The sequence below is a fragment of the Monodon monoceros genome, unplaced genomic scaffold (genome assembly GCF_005190385.1).
Source record: "Monodon monoceros isolate NGI ecotype Baffin Bay Population unplaced genomic scaffold, NGI_Narwhal_1 Super_Scaffold_11, whole genome shotgun sequence".
Lineage (NCBI taxonomy): Eukaryota > Metazoa > Chordata > Mammalia > Artiodactyla > Monodontidae > Monodon > Monodon monoceros.
In genome coordinates, this window is record NW_021703767.1 from 55,787,424 (window position 1) to 55,811,884 (window position 24,461).

At 38.8% G+C, this 24,461-nt stretch overlaps 1 protein-coding gene across 1 annotated transcript in view; it reads right to left on the reverse strand.

Annotated features, from left to right (window-relative positions):
* The window catches only part of MORC1 (MORC family CW-type zinc finger 1), a 179,188-nt gene that overhangs the window by 58,545 nt on the left and 96,182 nt on the right, over nt 1-24,461 (reverse strand). The window contains exons 15-17 of the mRNA XM_029214773.1: nt 24,323-24,451; nt 20,903-21,008; nt 15,763-15,901 (exon numbers count right to left, since the gene is read on the reverse strand). Coding sequence (XP_029070606.1) covers nt 15,763-15,901; nt 20,903-21,008; nt 24,323-24,451 — 374 coding nt within the window. The remainder of the gene's footprint in view (nt 1-15,762; nt 15,902-20,902; nt 21,009-24,322; nt 24,452-24,461) is intronic.

Below are 24,461 nucleotides of genomic sequence, written 5' to 3' on the forward strand. Positions count from 1 at the left end.
CTTGCACTGCTGGTGGGAATGTAAATTGATACAGCCACTATAGAGAACAGTATGCAGGTTCCTTAAAAACTACAAATAGAACTACCATACGACCCAGCAATCCCACTACTGGGCATATACCCTGAGAAAACCATAATTCAAAAAGAGTCATGTACCAAAATGTTCATTGCAGCTCTATTTACAATAGCCAGGACATGGAAGCAACCTAAATGTCCATCAACAGATGAATGGATAAAGTAGATGTGGCACATATATACAATGGAATATTACTCAGTCATAAAAGGAAATGAAACTGAGTTATTTGTAGTGAGGTGGATGGACCTAGAGTCTGTCATACAGAGTGAAGTAAGTCAGAAAGAGAGAAGCAAATACCATATGCTAACACATATATATATGGAATCTAAAACAAAAAAAAAAAATGGTTCTGATGAACCTAGGGGCAGGACAGGAATAAAGATGCAGACATAGAGAATGGACTTGAGGACACAGGGAGGGGGAAGTGTAAGCTGGGAACAAAGTGAGAGAGTAGCATTGACATATATACATTGCCAAATGTCAAATAGATAGCTGGTGGGAAGCAGCCACATAGCACAGGATGATCAGCTCGGTGCTTTGTGACCACCTAGAGGGGTGGGATAGGGAGGGTGGGAGGGAGACGCAAGATGGAGGGGATATGGGGACATATGTATATGTATAACTGATTCACTTTGTTATAAAGCAGAAACTGACACACCATTGTAAAGCAATTATACTCTAATAAGATGTTAAAAATTTTTTTTAAAAATAAAAAAACTACTATGAGCATACAAGGTATAAGTTTTTGTGTAGATGTATGCTTACATTCACGTGTTTATTTGCTGTCTGTATATCTCCCTTAGTGAAATGTCTGTTCAAATGTTCTTCCCACTCTTTTAGAACAGAAGGAATTTACTACAGTGATTGGTAACAGAAGAGATGGAAGAGGCTAAGAAGACTACCAGCAGATGGAAGGTACCCTAGATGTTAGCAAAAGCAGGAAGCTCTTAGAGCCCTCAGGTTGGAGGGACAATAGGAAGAACTGATAATACCAGTTCTATAGGGCAGAAGCCCAAGTACAGTGTGGCTCAGCTGAGTCCTCTGTTTAGAGTCTCAAAACTGCCTATTTTTTAAATGTGTTGTGTGTCTTATTATTGAGTTTTTAAAGTTCTTTATACATTCTAGATATCAGTCCAGATCAGATAAGAGTTTTGTAAATGTTTTCTCCCCGTCTGTGGCTTGATTTTTTGATTTCTTGTGTCCTTTGAAGAGCAAAGTTTTTAAATTTTGATGGAGTCAAATTTGTTAAATTTTCTTTTATAGCTCATGCTTTTGGTATCATATTTAAGAAATCTTTGCCAAATCCTAGGCCACTAAAATTTTTTCCCACGCATTCTTCTAGAAGGTTTATAGTTTTAGGTTTTACATTTGGCCTATGCTGCATTTCCCATAATTTTTATTTGGTTTGAGGTAAGAGTCAAGGTTCATTATTTTGAGGTATATATGACTATCCAAGTGTTTTGGTATCATTTGTTGAAAAGATTATTTCTTTCTCCCAATGAAATGTATTGGTCCCGTTGTTGAAAAACAATTGACCACAAATGTATGAGTCTATTTCTGTACTCTTTATTATGTCCCATGGCTCTATTTGTCTCTTTTAACACCAATACCAAATTCTCTTGATTAACATAGGTTTATAATGCCTTGAAATTAGATGGTGTCAACCCCACCAGCTTTGTTCTTTTTCAAAGTTATTTTAAATCCTCTGCACTCCATATGAATTTTATACATTTTACAATTTCTACAAAAAAAAAAAAAACCACAAACAACTAGCTTGGATTTTGATTAACATTGGGTTAAATCTATAGACCTATTAGAGAGAACTGACATGTTAACAATATTGGGTCTTCAAACTCATGAACATAGGTTATCTCTCTATTTATTTGCTTTATTTAATTTTTTCATCAGTGTTTTGTAGTTTTCAGTGCAGGTCTTACTCATCTTTTGTCAAATTTTTCCTGAAGTACTTCATGTATTTTAATGCTATTGGAAATGGTATTATATTTTAAAATTTCAGTTACAATTGTCTGATGCTAGTAAGTCAAAATAGTTGATTTTTATATACTGATTTTGAACCCTGCAACTTTGCTAAGCTCATTTTACCAATTCCAGTAACTTTTTAACAGATTCCATTCAATTTTCTACATAGACTATCACATCTGAAAAGAACCAGTTTTACCTCTTCCTTTGCAGTCAGAATGCCTTTTCTTTTCTGTCTTTCTTGTACTTCTAGAACCTCCTGTAAATGCTGAATTGGAGTGATGACAGCAAATCTCCTTGTCTAATTCCTGATCTTAGGGGAGAGATTTTAGTCTTTCACTAATAAGTACAATTTTTGCTGTAAGGTTTTTGTAGATGTCCTTTATCACACTGAGGGAGTTTTCTTCTGTTCCTGATTTGCTAAGAGTTTTGTGTTTTTTTTTTATCAGCAACGGATGTAGTTCCTCCTTTTTTGTCATTTATATCTTACTGGATTTTGTTTCTTTTTTGTTTATGATATTTATATGTTATATATTTATATGGTGCCATATTCATAATTTACTGGATTTTTTTCTTTTTTTTGTAGATATTTAGCTATGCTACTAGTTTGTTTCTTAAATACATCATTATAAGAGTTAGGTTTTCCAGGACTAGCTCTTTCCCAGAATTTTCTATAGGAAGGGTAGGTAGAGGATAAGAGTTTAGGCAAGTTTTTTTTTCCACAAGCAAAACCTCTTTTCTTCTAATCTTTATCCAAAAATCACTGCTTCTGCAAATATGGCTTTTTGGAGTACTTTCATATGCATTCCACATCTTCTACTTCTGTGAACCAAAGCAGGTCCAGTAAGGCTCCTGTTGCCTTCCAGCTATTGTAGATAAAGGCTATAGCTTTTCCATCTCCAGATGAACCCTTCTTCAGTAAGTGTATTTGTGTTAATTCTTTAGAGGTGCTATTGCTGTGCTCGTCTTTCCATTCCTCTTCCTTTCCTCCTGTGGAGCTCCTGCATTATCTTGACTGCTTTTGGCAGCACTGCAGTATTTTGGTATATGTTTCCTAGCTTGACTGAAATTGGAGTTGCATTTTTGTTTTCTGTTTTCTTGTTGCTCTTAGAAGACTCCCAGGAAAAAACAGGAAGATGCTACATCTATATAGCCATATTTATAGCAGAAGCCTCCTATATCCCTTTCTACCTATATTTATCATGGTATGTATCACACTGTCTTATAGTTATGGCAATACGGGTATCTCTCTCAACAGACTGTAAACTCTCAAAGTCATTTTTTATCTGTAATACCTATCACAACGTTTAGCACTTTATAGGTACTCAATAAAACGTTGGTGATTAACAGATGCTCCCAGGGTCTACTGCTCATCTCTTCCACTGTTGAAACACTGCCCCAAGTCTATTCTGCACTCATAATGTGACTAAACTTCTCTACTACCTGTCAGATGTTATCACATCTTTGAGATGCTTTATATTAAATGCCAGTGTCTTGTTCCTAATATAGCTAAATGGATTGAGCCTAGCCTAGTAACAATGTATGATACACTTAAATCATTTGGGTTTGTATAATTTTGGTGCTAGCTTAAAGATAATTACTTTTGGCTATAAAATTTTACTGTAATGAGTTTTGACCTGAACTACTAATCTCATCACTAGAGTTGTGAGTAATAAAAAAAAATTTTTTTAATTCCATTAGTTTTCCTCTTTTTATATTCATTTCAGAGTTGTGTTTCTACAAAAGAACTTCAGACATCATAGAAAAACACAGCAAAAATGTCTCAACTAGGGACTTCCCTGGTGGCCCAGTGGCTAAGACTCCACATTCCCAATGCAGGGGGCCCAGGTTCATTCCCTGGTCAGGGAACTAGATCCCACATGCCGCAACTAAGACCCGGTGTAGCCAAATAAATAAATAAATACAATATTCAAAAAGAAAATGTCTCAACTACATTTTGAATAGAAAAATATCAATAATGTTGGCACATCTTTTTATTTCTTTGCAAAACAGAAATCCATGTAACATAGCTAATCCATTTCAAATTCTGTCTCAGTTACTTAATGAGTAGTTGTTTACTAGTGGTATCATCTTTATCATCACCATCACCTTTTCAGATTTCAAAGAATCATCATCACCCTAGAAACCTTTCTAATATCAGTATTTATTTTTATATGACACTCATAAACTCTCCCGGCAAGACTGTTACATTTCCTTACATGTTTGGAAAGTCCTGAAAATCACAGATTCAATAGCAAAAGCTGCATAATATGAAGTATCTCTGGCAGCAGAAAACCTGAAGGATGCTTAACTCAGGAATAAAGAAGAGAAAGTCTGCGGTGCATAAGAATCGTGTGGGGAGCTGTGCAGAAATGCAGATTCTAAGGCTTCTGTCCCACAGATTCTTGTTCAGTCAGTCTGCTGTAGATCTCGGGAATCTGCATTTTTACAAACATGTGACATTCTTACACAGATGGCCCAATCATCATAGACTCACAGCCCTGGAAGGCAGGGGATTCTCGCTTTTAATTTTATATCCATGCTTTGTGGGACTGTAGAGAAAATATTTTTATGTTTCTGCACCGTGAAGGCTTTCTGATCAAATATTACCAAAACTTGAGACCTAGCCTAGAAGAACAAATCTTGGAATTTAATTTATGACTAATTATTAGTGAGACAGCATCTGAAGAAATTTACCTCCCTGGAGGTATGTGTTTACATTTTAAGGAAGGAATGAGATCTGGGGCCATGGAGACATAGCCGAAGAAGCTAGTCTTATCTTGCCCCCAAGAGATTTATTTATATTCCAAAGGGTAAGAGTAAGAACCCAGAATCCTTCTCAAAGAGCAAAGAAGTGTGCTTGTCTGTCAGGGGGTAGTGTAGGGCTAGGGAGGTGGCTGTCCCTCTCCTATATAAATATCCAGATTCATTTCTTTCAGAGTTCCATGCTAGTGGTACAAACTCCAGTATATGTAGGATAACATACGATCTGCCTCATCTCATCCGTTGCCCCAGGGGTACAAATTAGGGCAAAAGGGAATCAGCACGATTATTTGCTATAATTAAATAATGATCTGCTCTGCTCCAGAAACCTCATGTTTGCATTCAGAATAAAATTAATATATATAGATATTTTAAACTTAGCCTGTAAATGAAGATGGGCAACTATTACGCATAGGCTCTAAAATTGGATGTGTCTTCATAAATATCTAGTCTAATCCCCTTTTACTGAGCTGGAGGGGGAGGGGTATACTAGGATCAAGGACTAGTGACATCAGACAGACCTGAGGTCACTCAGCTTATAAACAGCAAAGCCAGGACCTGAAGTTAGGTATCCTGACAGCAGGCCAGTGTACTGTCCGCCATATTCTGCTTCCACAGCCTCCTTCTTCAAGGAGCCCCTAAGCATCCCTCCCTCTGCACAGCTTTCCAAAATGATCACTGCCCTCCAACTCTGCCTAATATAGTCAGAGCTCCTCAAAAAAAAAAAAAAATTAGTTATTAATTACCCAATTTCTCCCACACTGAAGAGCTATCAATCCAAACTGAAAGCAGGAGAGCAGAGTAGTTCAAACAGCTTTGAACTAAGAATTAATCTCATTTTCAATTTTTTTTGGCCATGCCGTGTGGCATGTGGGATCTTAGTTCCCTGACCAGGAATCGAACCTGTGCCCCATGCCGTGGAAGCACGGAGTCTCAACCACTGGACCTCCAGGGAAGGCCTTCAATCTCATATTTTTGATCTAGCTCTATTCCTACCTTGTTTCTGTGACCTCAGCCAGAGAGGCAACATAGTCTAGTAATAGAATGAGGGGTCTGGAGCTTGACTGTGTCAGTTGAAATCACAGTTCTGCAGATTCCTAACCCCACACTTGGCAAGTTACTTCTCTGTGTCTCGGTTTCCTCGTGGACAAAACAGGACTCACAACAATCACAGGATGGTCATAAGGATTAAATGAGTTGGTATATTTAAAGCACGTCGTAGTTCCCTGATAACTCAGTGGTTAAGAACCCACCTGCCAATGCAGGGAACACAGGTTCGAGTCCTGGTCCGGGAAGATCCCACATACCGTGGAGCAACTAAGCCCGTGCACCACAACTACTGAGCCTGAGCTGTAGAGCCTGCGAGCCAGAGCTACTGAGCTCGTGTGCCACAACTACTGAAGCCCGCACACCTAGAGCCCATGCTCCACAACAAGAGAAGCCACCGCAATGAGAAGCCCGCGCACCGCAACGAAGAGTAGCCCCTGCTCGCCGCAACCAGAGAAAGCCCACGCGCAGCAACAAAGACCCAACGCAGCCAAAAATAAATAAATAAATAAATAACTTTAAATAAATAAATAAAGCATCTCTAAGGGTGGCACATTGTAAGTGCTCTTATCATTTAATCCTTCCATTCACCCTTCTCATTTAAGTTTCCACATGTATGTAATATGTACATTTAAAGTAATCATTCAGGGTAGTTTTAGAATTCACCAAAATATACATAATTATGGAAATCTTAGGGAAGAAACTGGAGAGGAGAAGGGAATTGGACATACAACAACTATGCAATTATCTTTTACTACAAAAACCCTGTTGTGATCAAACGGTATAGTATATGCAGAACCACGTGGCAGATAAATCATGAAGCAAATGAAGTGTGAGCTTCAGGACCCCTCCCTTACACAGGGCCCTGTGTCTCACTTCGTGTTTATAATTTTGCACCTTCTTTTTTGAAGGGGATCCCCCAAAATGTATAAACCTCAGACTCCAAAAAACTAGATCTGCCCTTGTTCAGAAGTATTTTAAATAATACTTAGTCATTTTCAAATGCCAGGTATTACTACTAGTGGTCTTGGCTAGAAGACCTTCTTGAGGATTCTCAGAGTAGAGGAAGGATGATTCTAGACCATTGCAAAGCAAAAGTCATGGACAAACTTCAGTTATTTCTCTTGGATTGGATTAGAACCCCCCAGTGTGTCAAGAGACCCCATGCCCTTTGTTAGAAGGCTGGGCCCAGCCAAGCAAGATTGACTGGAGGAGTGGGAGGTTAAATCATATACTGGTAAAGGACAAGGTGGAAAATGTAACTCAAGTGAGATTAAGTTTAAATTCTGCTTAAGCCTACAGGAGTTAGGACAGAAGAAGGATACAGATTCAGATCAAGAATATGATCAGGAAAAAAAAAAAGAATATGATCAGGAGACAAAGACTTAACAAGGTTAAATTGAGGGGCACAAGCTATGGGGTTTGAGTTCAAAATCAGAAAAATCATGAGGTACATTTCCTTAAACTGAATTCAAAATGTAAAGTTGGGTCCTGAGTAAGAAGTGAGATTAGGTCTAACAGATGAGAAACAGTATTCAAGCTCAGAGGGGAGGGCTCAGGAGGGCTGGTGCTCAGAGGTACAGGCTCAGACACACAGGGTTCCTTCAGAGGGAACCAGAGAGTAGCCTGCTCTGCAAGGAAGCCAAACACCTGAACCTCACTCTGAGAAGAGTCAGGAAACAGGCCCTGAGGTGCATCTGGGATACGAGGCAGCCTCTGACTGTTCCTGATTAGTACGTGCACTCATCAAAAACTGGTTGTGGATAGAGTTCAGGTGCTTATGGGCACTGATCAAATAGGTGTATTTGCAGTGAAACCCAAATTACTATTCTCTGCAGTGAAAATCATTCAGGCAACACACCTAAACCTCTCCTTCTCTCTGCATCTCTGCAGATGTGACTAAGAATGGCTGATTGACATGCAGAGAGGGAAGTAATGCGGCAAGACTGCCAGCCACTGTCAAAGCTACTTCTGTCCTTCTCAGAGGAAGGATGAGCTCCCTCTGGAGTTCCTACTGTCCCTCAGCAACAACGTTTGGTCACTTATGTGAAACCCAGGAGCAGACAACAATGGATGGCATTCCTTGGTCCCAATCTCCAGGACAAAACAGGGTGACTTACGAAGCCAGGAGCTGGGACTGTCATAGACTCCCCACACCACACTGTTCCCTGAAGCCAGGCTGTTCTGATGCTCCTATCACAGGTACTATCCTGGTTTGTTTAGTAAACTACAGTGCTGTTCTGTCAGGTAGTGTGACATCAGCTCCTCAAGAAACGATGAATAAGAAAATAATTTGACGGACCATTTTCTCATACCATATACAAAAATAAACTCAAAATGGGTTAAAGACTCAAATGTAAGACCTGAAACCATAAAACTCCTAGAAGAGGCTTCCCTGGTGGCACAGTGGTTGAGAGTCCGCCTGTCGATGCAGGGGACACGGGTTCGTGCCCCGGTCCGGGAGGATCCCACATGCTGCAGAGCGGCTGGGCCCGTGAGCCATGGCCGCTGAGCCTGCGTGTCTGGAGCCTGTGCCCTGCAACGGGAGAGGCCACAACAGTGAGAGGCCCGCGTACCGCAAAAAAAACAAACTCCTAGAAGAAAACATATGCAGTAAACTTTTTGACATCAGGCTTAGCAATATTTTTTTGGATCTGTCTCCTCAGACAGGGCAACAAAAGGAAAAATAAACAACTGGGACTACATCATACTAAAAAGCTTTTGCACAGCATAGGAAACCATCAACAAAAGGAAAGGCAACCTACTGAATGGGAGAAGATATTTGCAAATCTGACAAGGGGTTGATATCCAAAATATATAAAGAACTTACATAACCTCAGTATCAAGAAAACCCCAAACAACCCAATTAAAAATGGGCAGGGAACCTAAATAGACATTTTCCCAAAGAAGACATAGAGATGGCTGATCAACACATGAAAAGATGCTCAACATCACTAATCATCAGGGAAATGCAAACCGAAACCACAATGAGATTAGATGACACCTCACACCTGTCAGAATGGCTATCATCAAAAAGACAAAAAATAACAAGTGTTGGTGAGGATGTGGAAAAAAGGGAACCCCTGTACACCACTGGCAGAAATGTCTTGGTGCAGTCACTATGGAAAACAGTATGGATGTTCCCCAGAAAACTAAAAACAGAACTATCATACGATCCAGCAATTCCATTTCTGGATATTTATCCGAAGAAAACAAAAACACTAATTCAAAAAGTATATGTATCCCTATGTTCACTGCAGCACTATTTACAATAGCCAAGATATGGAAACAACTTAAATGCCCGTGGACAGATGAATGGATGAAGAAGATGTAGCATATATACATACAATGGAATACTAGTCCACCATAAAAATAGAATGAACTCTTGCCATCTGTGACAACATGGATATATCTAGAGGGTATTATGCTAAGTGAAATAAGTCAGACAGAGAAAGACAAATACCACATGATCTCACTTATATGTGGAGCATAAAAAAAAAAATGGACAAAGCAAAACAGAAACAGATTCATAGACACAAACTGGTGGCTGCCAGAGGGGAAGGGGATGAGGAAATGGGCAACATAGGTGAAAGTGATTAAGAGATACAAAATTCCAGTTATAAAATAAATAAGTCAAGAGGATGTAGTGTACAGCATAAGGGATACAGTCAATAATATTGTAATAACCCTTTGTGGTAGCAGATGGTAGCTAAACATTGTGGTGATCATTTTGTCACATAAAAAATATTGAATCAGTATGTTATACACCTGAAACTACTATAACACTGTATGTCAATTATAATTCTATAAAAAAAAGAAAAGAATTTGGACAAGGAAATCAAGCTAAGGAGTTGAACAGCTGCAGTTCAACGTCTACTGTGCCCAACAATGAGCCAGATGTGATGGTTAGAGGTACATGAGAAGATGAACACATGACACCTGCTCTCAAGGAACTTCTACATTAGTTCCTCATGAGCAATAACATCTCGTCTGCTATGCTGTAAACACAGGGCCAACCAGGGTGAGTATATCATGCATTATCCTTTTTGGAAAGGCAATGCATCACCATAGAAAAATGGGATCTTTGTAGCAAGAGTAATAAAGTAAAACATTTCAATTACAGGGAGTATATTAGCCTCTTGTTAGACAAGGGTCTTTAGGTGTCATAAATTTTAGATCATGGCAGTTTATGTAAGGAGGCTGAAAATTACTCAATGAATAAATATATTTTCTAAGGCATCTGTCTCCATAGTTATACAGATTTGAAATCTCAGCATCCTACACAATAATGACACATTAAAACGATTAAATTCTAAATGGGAAAATGCATCCACATTCTTCATTATAAAGTTGTGCTCAGACATGCCATTTCAATTTGAAAAACACGGCTACAAGTTCAGCAAGCCTTCTTTGCTCCACATTTACCGCTAAAACAGCCAATGTGGGAATTGCCAGACTATACGGTTTCAGTTTGTGTGTCCACATGAGCACCGCAAAAGAACAGAATGCTATTGCTGGAGTTCCTTTCCAACAGGCATGGAATTTTACAAAGGCTATTCATTTGACGCAAAAACTATGAATGTGACAAATGAAATCCAAATATAGTCTCTATACTCCCACTCAAATGCAACACTTTATTTTCACCAAGTGTAAGAACATTATGGTCTCCAAGAATATATGCAGAAGATTTTAAGTCTAACCTACATAACTTCAACCAATCCAATGAAAAATATTTATTATCTTTCTACCTATTTGTGAAGAATCCTTTTACCTATTTGTGAAGGAACAAATCAAATTGTTCCTTCAATTCTTCACTCGTTGTTTGGTGAACACCTACTCTGTAAAATGGCCAGGCCTAGGTGTTGTTGGAAACGCAATGAATAAGAATGGTCTCTTCTTTCAAAAATATTATAGTCGAATATAGGAGACCAATCAGGTACATAACTAACTATAATACCAGGTAGAAAGTGAAACATGCTCTTGAGAAAGACAAACATCAAGGGCAAAGGGGGCTGGAAGGAAGGAGATATTTTTACAGGTAGGGAAATGAGAAAAAACTTCACACAGCAATGACATTAGTTTGCGATCTTGAAGGACTAGGGAAGGGGCAGAGGTCATTTCAGAAAAAATGGCAGGAACGAAGGCACTCAGCAGTGTGGAAGCGGAGAAAGCAGATAAGGAACATGGGGCAGCTCAGTGGAAGAATGCTGCAGAAGGGAAGAAACTCAGGCCAAAAAAGGAGTAGTGTCAGATTAGAGAGAGCCTGAACTATGGCTCCAGATGAGAAATAAACATTAATCAGAAAAGATTAACCCAGAAAGACCTAGAGAATATATAAGCAATACAGCACATTTGCACAAACATATTGATTATATAAATATACTACCCATGAACTATACTTATGTACAAATGGGTAAATATAGAGCAGGCTTCATTCAGGGAATCAAGTTATCATCTGCCTTATAATGATTTGAAGACATTAAGTGGATTTGAAGTGATACCAAAAATCCCTGAATGAAATGGACCTAAAACTATATTCCGTGTGTTTGATTATGACATAGTTGTCCTGTCGTACAATAGAAGGTAGAAGAGACTGTAAATTGTGAGTTAAAACTGAGAAAGGGGAAAAATTGAGGACTGGAAAGTCCTCAGATGCAGAGGACTTGACTCTGTAACTCTACCTTATGGTTTTAAAATTATTGTCTAGGCTTACTGAAAAACAGAATAACAATTATCTAGATGATAGGCCAATTAGTAGCTAAACAATCACGAGAGACAATGAAAATGAAAATGCTTCATTGCTTGGCCAGCAGGTGGCACTTGTCACTCGATATAGAAGGATGAGGGGAAACGTGGAGTTAGGAATTCATCTATTCAGAAAGGAGAAAAAGAATGGGCTGTTCCAGAAGCACAATTTATAAAGAGCCCTTGGCTTGCTGACACAGCTTATCAATAACATCTTGGATTTGAGCCCTCCTATTAGGTTTACTAAACTTACACATTTCCCTTAACAAATATGATTTGCATTTTATCAGTTTGTTACCTTTGTCAATGTTCTCATATCCTTTTTGTCTGTATTTATCATATGATACTGTGAGCAGATCAGTGCTGGAATTAGGCAAAAAGGAAACAAAGTCCAACTTCACCATGTAAAGATGTTTGGCTGATTCAAGTTATCGAACTTCTCTGAAATTCACTCCCCTTCTGATGCTATAATTGATATAATTAGCTGTAATGTTGTGGGGATTAAATATACCACCAACTGTGGAAATGACAGCTTTGGGCCTAGCTATTTCATTTTCTCCTAGAGGACAAGATCTAATCATTGAGGTACCTCCTCTACCAGAAAAGTTTTCTGAATCACTGTGAATTTTCTGTAACTAGGGCACCCTGTGGGTAGGACACCTAAAATTTAGACTTTTGTCACTCTACATACCAGTAGGGTGTATGAGGGGTGGAAAAGAGGCTGTAGCTGCTGATTTCTGATACTAGTACCATAATACTACCCTTCCTACCATTATTCTATCCCTTTTGGTTGTCAATGACACAAAACCCAGAACCAAAGAATCTAAGATCCAGAAAGGTCTTTGATTTACTAAGTCAACATTTCATTTTCCAGATCAGGATGCCTTCTGCCACTAAAGCTGAAATGCAAGACAGTAAGAAATAGGGTGGGCAGATATAGGTCATTTTTATATTTGCTCCCCAGATTTAATCAATGGATAAGTGAGCATTGGCAGTGGGAGGCAGGAAGAGAGAACAGGAGGTGGGCAAACCATAATTTCATAGCATGCAGCTCATTATTTCCTGATATTGAGAGACTGGGCACCATTAATAGACAGTGGAATCATGGTAATACACTAGCCATTACTTGATTTTCCAGTGGTGCCTACCCTACACCTGAATCACATCTGCCCTGAACCTGAATGGCACCAACGCCCTGTTTTTATAGCTTTCCCACCCTTCCTGTGTCATAGTCTAACAGCACTTCTTCTAAAAAGCAGTCAGGAAGAAAGTAAATTCTCACTGAACATTGGATGGTTTTGAGTCTTTTTCCTGGCATCAGGCAGCTATCACCTAATTAGTTTTTGAATACTTTCATGATTTATTTTTGTGAAAGGGGAACTGAGGTCACCTTTCAGAGGTCCTCTATTCAGTAATTACCATATTTTATAATGAGTTACACAGTTTTTAAAAGACAAATATGTCACACAAATGCTGACTTTTATTTTTAAAAATACATAAGTTTAGCATGTAATTTAAAAGGTTGGTTCTATGAAGGAACAAGCCCATGCTCATCTCCAAGTCTACATTTATAATGTTCTTCTCACATATAATGCCCTGTACTTTCCCTTTATTTACCCTAAATAGACTTCAAGATACAAGTTAAGTGCCACTTCCTCTATGAAGCTTTTTTGAATGAAGCTGCCCTCACTATCTCCTTGTAATAAACTTCTAATTTAGTTTCCACTATGATCAGACAAGTAGTAAACTAGTACTGTCTTACAGTAGTGGCTATCTTTTAAATAGCTGTCAGACTTGGTCCTCAAAGGGACTGTATATTATCTGAGGGCATATTTTATTTTGTGATTCAACCACTATCTGTTGAGTACATACTACATGCCAGGCAGTGTTTTTGGTAATACAGACAATGAACAAAACCAAAACCAGCCTTGCAGTCACGGGGCTTACATTCTGGTGTTAGAGTCACTCTATTCCCCACCATGCTTAGCATGGGACAGACCCAAGGGCAAGTATGTGTTCAATGACCACATCAAAATCAACTGGTTGCCCGTGGTTAGGTGACCCCTAGCCAAACTCTTCCTTGACTACCATAAAAATAGGGTCAGTGAAGGGCTCTGCATGCTGGAAGTGTGTTAAAGATGCAAGGATTGGGACTTCCCTGGTAGTCCAGTGGTTAAGAATCTACACTTCCACTGCAGGGGGCACGAGTTTGATCCCTGGTCAAGAAACTAAGATTCCACATGCCGAACGATGTGGCCAAAAAAATTAAAAAGGAAAGAAGAAAAAAGATGTGAGGATTATTTTCACAAAACGGGGTAGGGGAGGATGGTGAAGAGTCTTAACGTCCTTTCAACTGGTAGGAGTATGTTTCTATTTAAGTCCTGCCAAAACTTCTTTGTTTATATCTAAAGCAGACTGAATCTATAAACCTGGCTCAAATTTTTTATGAAAAAATCAACTACCAAGAAAGAAAGAATAAGTAGAACAGATGGCCCAAATCTGTTACTCCATCAGCCTCTATCAAAATCTCTACCTCAATGATGAATAAAACATCCAATCCCAAACAAAGAAAAAGTAGTTAAGACTTAGTGATTGGCACTATCACTATCCAAGGGTCAGCTCTGACCTCTGTAAGAAAAGAAATATCCAGAGACTACAATAAAGATAAAATCAATTCAGGATGTTTTGAATGCCTTCACAAAGCTACAAGAAGTGGTAAGCAAAATAAGAAACAAAACAAATTAAGATATTTCACACTGAAAAGATTTGACTTCACCTAATTGTTTATAAAAATAACCACAGGGCTTCCCTGGTGGCGCAGTGGTTGAGAGTCCACCTGCCGAGGCAGGGGACACGGGTTCGTGTCCCGGTCCGGGAAGATCCCACATGCCGCGGGGCAGCTGGGCCCGTGAGCCATGGCCGCTGAGCCTGCGCGCCCGGAGCCTGTGCTCCCATGGCTGCTGAGCCTGTGCGTCCGGAGCCTGTGCGGAGAGGCCACAACAGCGAGATGCCCGCGTACCGCAAAAAAATAAAATAAAATAAATAACCACAGGTGGTGATATTTTTACATCTGACCTGTTCTCAAAGCCACAACCAGATGCTCTAAGAATTGTAAAAAGTTGATCCACTTTTAGGGATTGAAGAATGCTTAGGAGAATATGTTTCTAAATAACTCTCAGTTATCTTCCCAAAAGAAACCCTGAGACTCCAGACTAAAAAGGGAGGGTCAGGTTTTGTTGTCTGTGATCACAGGTGCTGGCTGACCTGCATGGCAGATCCCCAGCAACGTGGGAGTGGTAAGAAGATGAAGCTGGGGTAGAAAAGAAAGTTCATCTTCTAAGAACCCAGGAATACATGTAATAATCAGGTGGTAAGCCTGGATGTCTTAACTCCCACCCAGGAAGGCAGTTTTCTACTCAAATAAGCATCTTATTTCCTGACATCTACACAGGAGTCAACATATTTGGACATATGCTGCGGACCTCCTCAATTCCTATTTGAGGAGCTTGACAGGCTACACAAAAAATGCTGAAGTTGGGTGCTAAATTTATAAACAGAGATGTAATTAATTTATTAAGAGATTAAAACAATAATTCTGCATGCCACTTTCACTTGCAACTGTCATGTACCTACATTTACTGATAGTAATATTTTATTTATTGAATTTTCTTAATAATTAAATACGACTTTAAGTTGCTGTATTAATAGGCTAATATTTTAAAAGAACAACTCTTTATCTCAAAAACCCAGGGAAGAAGCCCAAAGAAATAAAAAGAGCCTAATCTTTGGAGTCATACAGACCAGTGTCCCAAACTTGACCCTGGGCCCTTCGACACACTGGTTGGCTTCTACATCCTAGAGTGGAAATATATTCCCCTGTTCCTCACACACACTGTTGTGGAGATGGACTAGGATATCACGTACAAAATGTAGTATTATTTGAAGAAGTTCTCTTCCTTTCTGGACCCTTGGAGTACTAGTGATCAACTCTAGAACAGTCCTTAGATCCAAAATTAAAAGGGGGTGACAAAAAAAGATGAAAAAAAGAGGCTACATATTTTACTCGGGTAAACCACATCAGTCAATTTGCACACACAAAATCAACAGCTCGAGACTCTGGGTAGATTTTGGAAAGAATAACTAACGGCTCACCTGTTGATGAGGTTCTTCCAGTCGATTTTGATACCTCTGGACTGACTCTCGAAGTTGCTTGTCTTTCTCATTTTTTGATGGTGATACTGTGCTTGTAGTGCCCAGGGGGATGGAAGGTAGTCGTTGTGTCTGATGACAACTTTTCACAATCAACAAGTACAAGAGATAACATCAGGAGGAAATATAAAACTATTTACTGTCCGTAAAAGATTATTTACTTCTACCAGGAGTAACTTCTCTGGCTTATATCCAAAACTCAAATGCAGCCTTGCTCAAATAGAGCATTATATTGAGAATTTAGGTAATACATGACCTTAAATCTCCAATTTGCTTGGAAAAGAACTTACTGGAAAATGTGGAGGGTAGTATATATTTATGAGAATGGGAGAATATTCATTATTTACTAATGCTTCACTTATCCTGCGTTATCATGAAATGAGGCCTTTTGCAAAAATGTTTTTTAGATAATTGAAGCTTACCTTATTACTACCAAGCGTTTTTTTTCTTCCAAAAAAATTTGGGATTGAAATCTATATGTCTCTGTAAAATACACCAAATAATTCTGCTTCTGAAACATAGAGATCCTTCGTTTGATGACACAGAATCACTGTGAAGACCAGCAACTACTGTGATGGGAGGCGGTACTCAGGGACCACCCTGGGGGTTACGGAGCCACGTAGTGGAGTCCTTCATCAAGCTGCCCGGTGACCTGATGCAGCACCCTAGCACCCTCCTCTCCCTGCTGCACCTGATACTGGTGGGCACTCTGCTTCCCAGCCTTACTGATGTGCTGTCTCCAACCACTAGTAGGTTAATACATGTATTATTGTACATAGTCAAGTAGAATTGTGTTTAAATTGCGATAAAAAGGCTGTGCGTGAGGGCGTCCATCTTTATGGTTACAAAAAATACTAATGATTTTTGAGACATATGGTTGGAGAGGTTTGAAGCCTTTTTTTTTCCTACTTCTGGTTTCATGGCTATGTTTTGGGGAGCTGAGCTAGCCAAATTGTTGAAAAATTGAGATATCATCTTATTCACTTTGGTATGGAGGCTTGGCAGAGACAAGAAGTTCCATTCCCACTGGACATGGCCTCAGTTCAGGGCATGGCTGAGGACATGGTGGGGGGGTGGGAGGAGGGAACAAAATGCTGAGGTCTATTCTTAGAGCCTGCTTTACACAAGAATGATTTTTCATCATTGGTAGGTACCAAAAAGAGGGGGAAGTTCATGTTCTAAAATAAATGGGTATTAAGCTAGGAAAGGGAGGAGGAGGTTGAAAATAGAGAAAAGGACTTCCCCCACCTGAAACAGTGTAGGAAAAGCAAAGCATATCATACCCACTATATTTCTCTATTTTTCAAGGCTGCAGCATATACTTTTCTTGCTCCCACCAGCAGAGAAGAGTGAGGACTACAATCAAATTCAAATACTACTGTGAAAAAACACTTAATTTCACCCACATATGGTATTTGTTTTTACTGTTATTTTCAAAGAAAGGTGGTAGGTAAACAAACCAGGGGACACCTACCTACATATATATAACCACCTGCAGTGTTCATTTGAAGACATCTGTGGGGTGGTGCCTACACAGGTTTCTATTTCATTTGAGAAAAGAACCTTGTGGCAGCATTAAGTTTTTATTTAGAAAAGAGAAACCTCAGATATTTTATTAAAATGCAATCCATCCAATTGTCCTCAAAGATTTTTAGAAACAAATTAAATTTTAATATGAAATACAAGCCACAGATATTTTTTAACATCCTTTTCAAAATTCAGACTTTTGGGTTTAGTCAAATGATAGGCATCATTTTTACCCTGCTGGTGAACCCTATTTTCAATACAGAGAAATGTATAGAATGAATGTAATGGAAGCACACTGATATTTACTTCTTGGGTACTGTGACAAAAATGTGTAGCCTCCCTCTGTGCTTAAGGTGGAAAACAAAAAGAGGCTTCGGTGGTCTGAAAAAGAATGGCTCCTTTTTACCCTGCCTGGGTCACCAACTCTAAATACTACCATTTGTAAAATGGTGTGTTTTGTCACCATAAAGTATTTGTCTGGAATTAGGCTTCCTGAGATAAGGATCCTTTCGGAGAGTCCATGATATAGTAAGGCAGAAGGAGTACAGGTTTTGCATCAAACTGCTTGGCTTCAAGTTTCAGGTTTAGGGAGGAATCCTGGACAGGTCACTGGACCTCCCTTAGTCTCACTGTTTTCTCCTCTGAGAAATAGAGAAAGCTCACATGATTACTGTAAAGAGGAAATGACATAACGTGTAATTGCTATGTAAGAGAGAGCTATTATTATGTTTCCTGCCCCAGTTCTGGTTACACGGACATTGTTCACTCAAATGCTATTCAGTGGCATTAACCCTGAGGACAATTGGCAATTAACTGCTGACAATAAACCATATTTTCTGTAAATACAGACGATGCCACTTTTCGCCCCATTACTCTGTCTTTCCGCTCATCAAATGTTGCCTAATAAATAACTATATTTCACATCTCATCACTTTGACACACTTATTTTATGTGATTCTATCCAAATCCAATAGCATATATGTATCAGGGTTTTGCTATTTCATGGCTTAGTCTCAAATTATGCATGGTCCATCCAAACATACTGAATCAGAGGACTGAGCGAGGTCATCAGATCAACTCCTCTTCCCTTGGGAATCTTCATCTGCATCGCTGTTAACGATCTCCCATAAAGAAGTGTCAGCTCTCAAAAAACTGCCCGGGCTTCCCTGGTGGCGCAATGGTCGAGAGTCCGCCTGCCGATGCAGGGGACACGGGTTCGTGCCCCGGTCCGGGAAGATCCCACATGCCGCGGAGCGGCTGGGCCCGTGAGCCATGGCCGCTGAGCCTGCACATCTGGAGCCTGTGCTCCACAACGGGAGAGGCCACAACAGTGAGAGGCCCGCATATCGCAAAAAAAAAGAGTAAAAAAAAGAAACTGCCCTTATAATCAGGAGTTTTTCTCTACAGCTCCCATTTCTAAATCTCTTGCTATCACTTTAAGCATATTTTTTGTCCTAATCTTTTCAGTGGAAATGAAATACAGATGGTCAAAATTATGTCAGTATATTTAAAGAATCAAGGACTTAAGAAATTATAAATATAAGAAGATTTTTTGCATTTCAGGCTTTTAAGGTCCATCAGTTTCCTGCCAACATGGCAAATTTATCTTGCCTGTCATCACAAGTGGCAGTGTTTTGATGTGTAAAAGAGAATTAATACAGTTCTGAAACTAATTTTATAACGTTCTGTGATGGCATCATCACTTTTCAAGGAGACGAGGGGGCAACCATGCCAATTCAAGGACAATAGTAAGTTTGAGAAAAGGGAAGCTACAGAGGACACATTCCCAGTTCTGTGGGTCCGAGAAGGCCTAAGACTGGGGTGAGAAGTAATGGGTATATGGTTAGAATGTGGGGAGGAATCTAAATTCTCATGGCTTGTTACCAAGGGGCCCCCAGTGACCAGGGACTTAGATTGTCCTTACAAGGGGCTCAGTTGGACCTAGAAAACATGCAGAAGGTCCTATTATTACACTCCATCCTAGGTGATGGGAAGATGAGTTAAAGAGAGGTTATATCATTTGTCCAAGGCTTCAGAGGCTAATGAAGCCAGGAGTCAAACCCAGGCAGTCTGGACCCAGAGTCTAAACTCTAAACACTATCCTACACTGTATGAAAGTTCTGAGCTCACAGAAAGTGATCAATATTATTAACTTTTTTTTTTTTTTGACAGTTGCGGGCTTGGACCAATTTTACTTACATTTCCTAGCATAAGGCTTTCCACGCAGAAATTTAAAAATCAAAACCAAAACAACAACAAAAAAACTTCTCTTAAACAACACTTGGGTGAAAATCATGACAATGACAATGAAAACACTACCTATTCTTAATATTGAAACTGAGCCACCACTGTGTTCCTATTTGGGAGATATTTAAGTTACAAGTTAGGACTAGAATCAGGTTGGGAGTTAGAAGACCTGGGCCAGTGGCTTCATGAACAGGCTTCTCACCCCCACATTTTGGGCTTCAATTTCCATTTCTCTAAAATGAAGAAGTGAGACTATATCACTGTTTTATAATCATGCTCCCTGGAGCTCTAAGCTTTTTAGAGAGAGTAGGGACAGAAATGAGAAGTGGATACTTCTGGCCTCCAGATTCTCAACCTCCAATTAAATCAGGACAGTTCTGTTTTTATCTGTTTTATATACTTGAGGTCAGAGACAAATTTTATTTGGGGGAGAAAAAAAAAAAGGTTCTGCTGCAAACCAAGAAAGGGAGACTGAAAAACCCCTTAGGCCATGTGAAATCTAAGAGCCCCGTCACCTCTGACATTTTTTGTTAATCTCTAAATATGATTAACCTGGAGACTCCAGGTGGAAGGGGTTTTAGTAGCAGTTTCTAAATGTTTTCTTCTTTCTAATTTTTATTCAGTTGCCCTTTATTTTTTATTCAGGGCTGGATAAAAATAAACAAGAGTTATTACCCTAATGTCTGTATTAGCAATATTGATCCACTTATCCAGGTCAAAGTACTTAGAATAAACTCCATGGAAAAGCGATGCTTCACTTAAGGGTGCCTTTGTTAAAGGGGAGTATTAACTCTTTTGCCCACAAGGAAAAGAAGTAAGTCAAAAGGGCTTGTAATAACATTGACATTCATCAATATTTAATTGGGTTTTTTTTCCTGTTTTAGTCTGAACTTCTTCCTCCAAAAGCACAAAGCAATGAAATCAATATATGACTTAAACAGGAAAAGCACATAGTCTAACAGTTTAGTGCCTCTAGAGACACCCTCTAGATAAGACTCCTGCAGGATAAGATTGTACATTGTGTGTAAATGAACTGGAAGGCAGAACTCTTAAACACCAGGGTAGGTCTCCCGCTAGTGGAAGCACAGAGCTGCACACCAAATGCTGACAAAAAGTTACACCCAGGACTCTCTTAACTTGATGGAAAAGAATACTAACGAAATATCCTTCCAGAGGTGGCAAGGAGCTAGAAAGAGTTAGAAGAAATGACAGCTACTAAGCTAAAAATTATCTATGTATCCAGTTTCACACATATATATTTTAGGAATTAAAAATGAATAAAGAATTTTAGAAAACTATCAAAAACTACCTGTTTTCCAAGAGGTTAGCGTTATTAGCACAAATCCAGATGTCATAAATTTCTTTTTCCTGATAATTAGCAGAGGGAGGCAAGACTCTCCATTTAAGGCAAAGATCTAAAATAATCAAAACAAAACCATGTACACACAAGAAAGACCACAATCAGAAGTGAATCTAACATAGTAAGATGTCAGGTTGCATATACCAAAAGTATGAGGTATTTCAATCCAAAGACAAGTGAATCCTTGATCATATACCATTATATTTGATGGCACAAATAGTTCAGGATTCTATGAGCTACCCTAGGACACCATCAATAAATTATTATTGTTGCTGCTGTTATTATTATTATCGCCATTATTGCTTAAGTTCTTTCCAGTTGGTTTCTACTAGTTTCAGCCAGAAGAATCTTAATAGGTCCCTCTTCACCTCTTCCCAAACCATATGAAGAGCTCCAGTGACCTGACTCTCCCATTTTTTCTGACCTATTATCTATCTGCCAGCAATACCACTGTTCATCTCCAACCACATAACTAACATAACAAGGAAAATCAAGCTTTCTCTACCATTTACACATAGTTCCTTGCTCTGCAATTTTTTTTTTTTTTACATCTCTTATCCTACTCTCCAGTCTACAGTCTTAACTTCTTTATCTCTTTCTCCCTTTCAGTCCCTTCTGGTTTTTAGGACTAAGGCACTCTACTCTCCCCAGGCTATTCCTTTAATCCTCAGTTCCCTCCAGACCCACTGTTAATGGCTCTTGGGTAAATACTTCCCTCTGCTCATATAAGATGGAGGCAGTTTGCACAGTGGTTAAGAATCTGAATAGCCCAGAAAATTAAAGTTATGGCAAACTCACTCATTTTTGTAATTCCCACAACCAATATCTACATCTCACTGCATCTGGCAACACAACAGCAAGCACCAGTTTTTAATAGAGTAGCCCTCACATTAAATAAAACCATCATAGACTATATTGTACAGTTATGTTGTTAATTTTCCTTTGAAATGTAAAATATTTTAAGCGTTTTTTTTTTTGGTCAAAAGTGGTAACATCTTAACATACAAATACAAACCTTTTTGTAGTTGTAAGATTTAGCTTATAAATCGTTCAAATTGAAGTGAAAGATTACCAGGTCATTGTTAATGACTTAGTCTATTAAGAATATGTGTATTTTTGTAAAGGAAAAGCACTTGTAGATATTTAATCAGTACTGTATGTCTGTTTTGAAGAAATAAAATGCTGCTTAGAGATTCTCTTTAAATATTTTTTATTTTTGTGCTCAAATGTATTTTCTGTTGATCTATGGAATGTTCTGTACAAAGCTGTATGGTTGTACTGTTGGGCTAGACACTTGTGTTTTTTAAAATCTGTACTTAGCCAAATGTATCTGACCATATTAAAATATAGTATCTTTGTTATTAAAAATTTGATTGCAAAAAAGAAAAAAAGAATCTGAATAGCTCCACAATGACTACCTCTATAACTCAGAAAAATTACTGCGCTATGTTTCAGCATCATCGTCTGTAAAAAGAGATTAATATTACTACTTACCTAAAAGAGTTCCTGAGGATTATATGATATAAAAACAATGATAAAAGCCAACACTGCTAGGTATTATCTGTGATGGTTACTTTTATGTGTCAATTTGATGGGGCCAAGGGGTGTCTGGATATTTGGTCAAACATTATTGTGAGTGTATCTGTGAGGATGTTTTGGATGAGATTAACATTTGAGCTGGTAGAATGAGTAAAGCACACTGTCTTCCCTAATATGGGTGGGCCTCAACAAATCAGTTGAAGGCCTGAATAGAGGGAAAAAAAAAAAAAGCTGACACTCTTGCAAGTAAGAAGAAACCTCTGACTGTCTTGAACTGAGACATCAGTTTTTTTCTGCCTTCAGACTAGAACTAAAACGTCGGCTCTTCCTGGGTATTGAGCCTGTCAACATTTAGACTGGAACTACATCATCAGGTCTTCTGGTTCTCAGGCCTTAAGACCCAAACTGGAATTAAACCAATGGCTCTTCTAGGTCTTCAGCTTGCTGACTACAGATGTTGGGAGTTGTCAGCCTCCTTAATCATGTGAGCCAATTTCCTATAATTAATATCTATCTAACTATCCATCCATCCGTCCATAAATCTATCTATCCTATTGGTTCTCTTTCTCTGGAGAACCCTAATACACTATCCCAAGCACTTAGTAAACTTTACATGTGCGAACTAATTGTATTTTCACAAAACTTCATGATGTAACTACAAATACTAACCTCATTTTATAAATAAGAAAACTGAGGCTTAGAGAAGTTAAGGAATTTACCCAGTTTCACACAGCTCTCAGGTACTGGAGATTGGATTCTGACAGTACCTTGCACATATCAAAAACACTGTCATTTTTAGCCAGTAATATTATCATCCAATAGGCTGTTGCATATAGTCATCAATTTCCTCAGTTATACCTTCTAAGCATCTGTCTGTCATTTGTGTTCCTCTTAAATCTCACTGCCATGCCTTTATTCAGACATTTACAGTTTCTCACCTGGATCCTGGATTATGCCAGTAGTCTCATCAGAGGTCTCACCCAACCTCTGCTCTAGCCCTCCTCCAAATCATCCTGCACTAAGCTGCCACAGCAACCTTACTACAAGTGACATCTAACCAGTCAGGTCCTCTTTGGACCACCAAAGGCTCAAGGCTGGGGAGGTGTTCCCTTGGCCCTGTGTAAATAGCTACAGGGTGATATTTTGTTTGCTTGACCACCTTCCCCACTGAATGGCCGATTCCCTGCAGACAGTAGAGACACATAATAAGTGTTCAATACTTCAGTGATATCACTCTCCTTCTGAAAAACTTCTGGTGCCTCTCCGTTGCTTATTAAAGTAAAAACTCCTTATCCTGGCATTCAAGGCCGTTTAACATGTTTACTCAACCTAACAGTTTTGTCTTTTGTTATTTATTCATCATTCATTCAGTCAGTAGTCAATTACTAAGTACCTACTCTTATTTAACATAGTGTTAAGTATTAAAAATAGAAAAATGACTGTTTCTATTATCCCCCACAAAAATATTAGCTGAAGTATACACCTGATATTAACACAGATTTCCAGCTACGTCTCTGCCCTTCAAAAGTCTACTTTAAACACCATGGCAAAGCTACCTCTGTCATGAAGCCTTGCTTTAATCTCCTCCTCTCCCCTTTCTTTGAACCCTCAAACAACTTGGGCCTCTTTTACATCATTTACACTATTTTCACCTCTATTACAATTATTTTCATACTCATCTTAACCTTTCTCCTAGACCCTAATCTCCTTAGAAGCGAAAACCCTGTCTTACCCACCTTTGTCTTCCTCATGCCCTATTTTTTAACACAACAACTTGCATATTAGGCTCTCACTAAAAGTTTGCTAATTGGAATGAAATTTAACACTCACCACACTGAATAATGAATGGGATGGCCATAGCCTGTCTTCTTTGATATTGAATAGAATCTGAAGATTTCTCCATGCCCTTATTATTCAGGTATCCAAGTTCATTCCAAAACAATGTTAGATTTCTATTACCTTAAAAAAA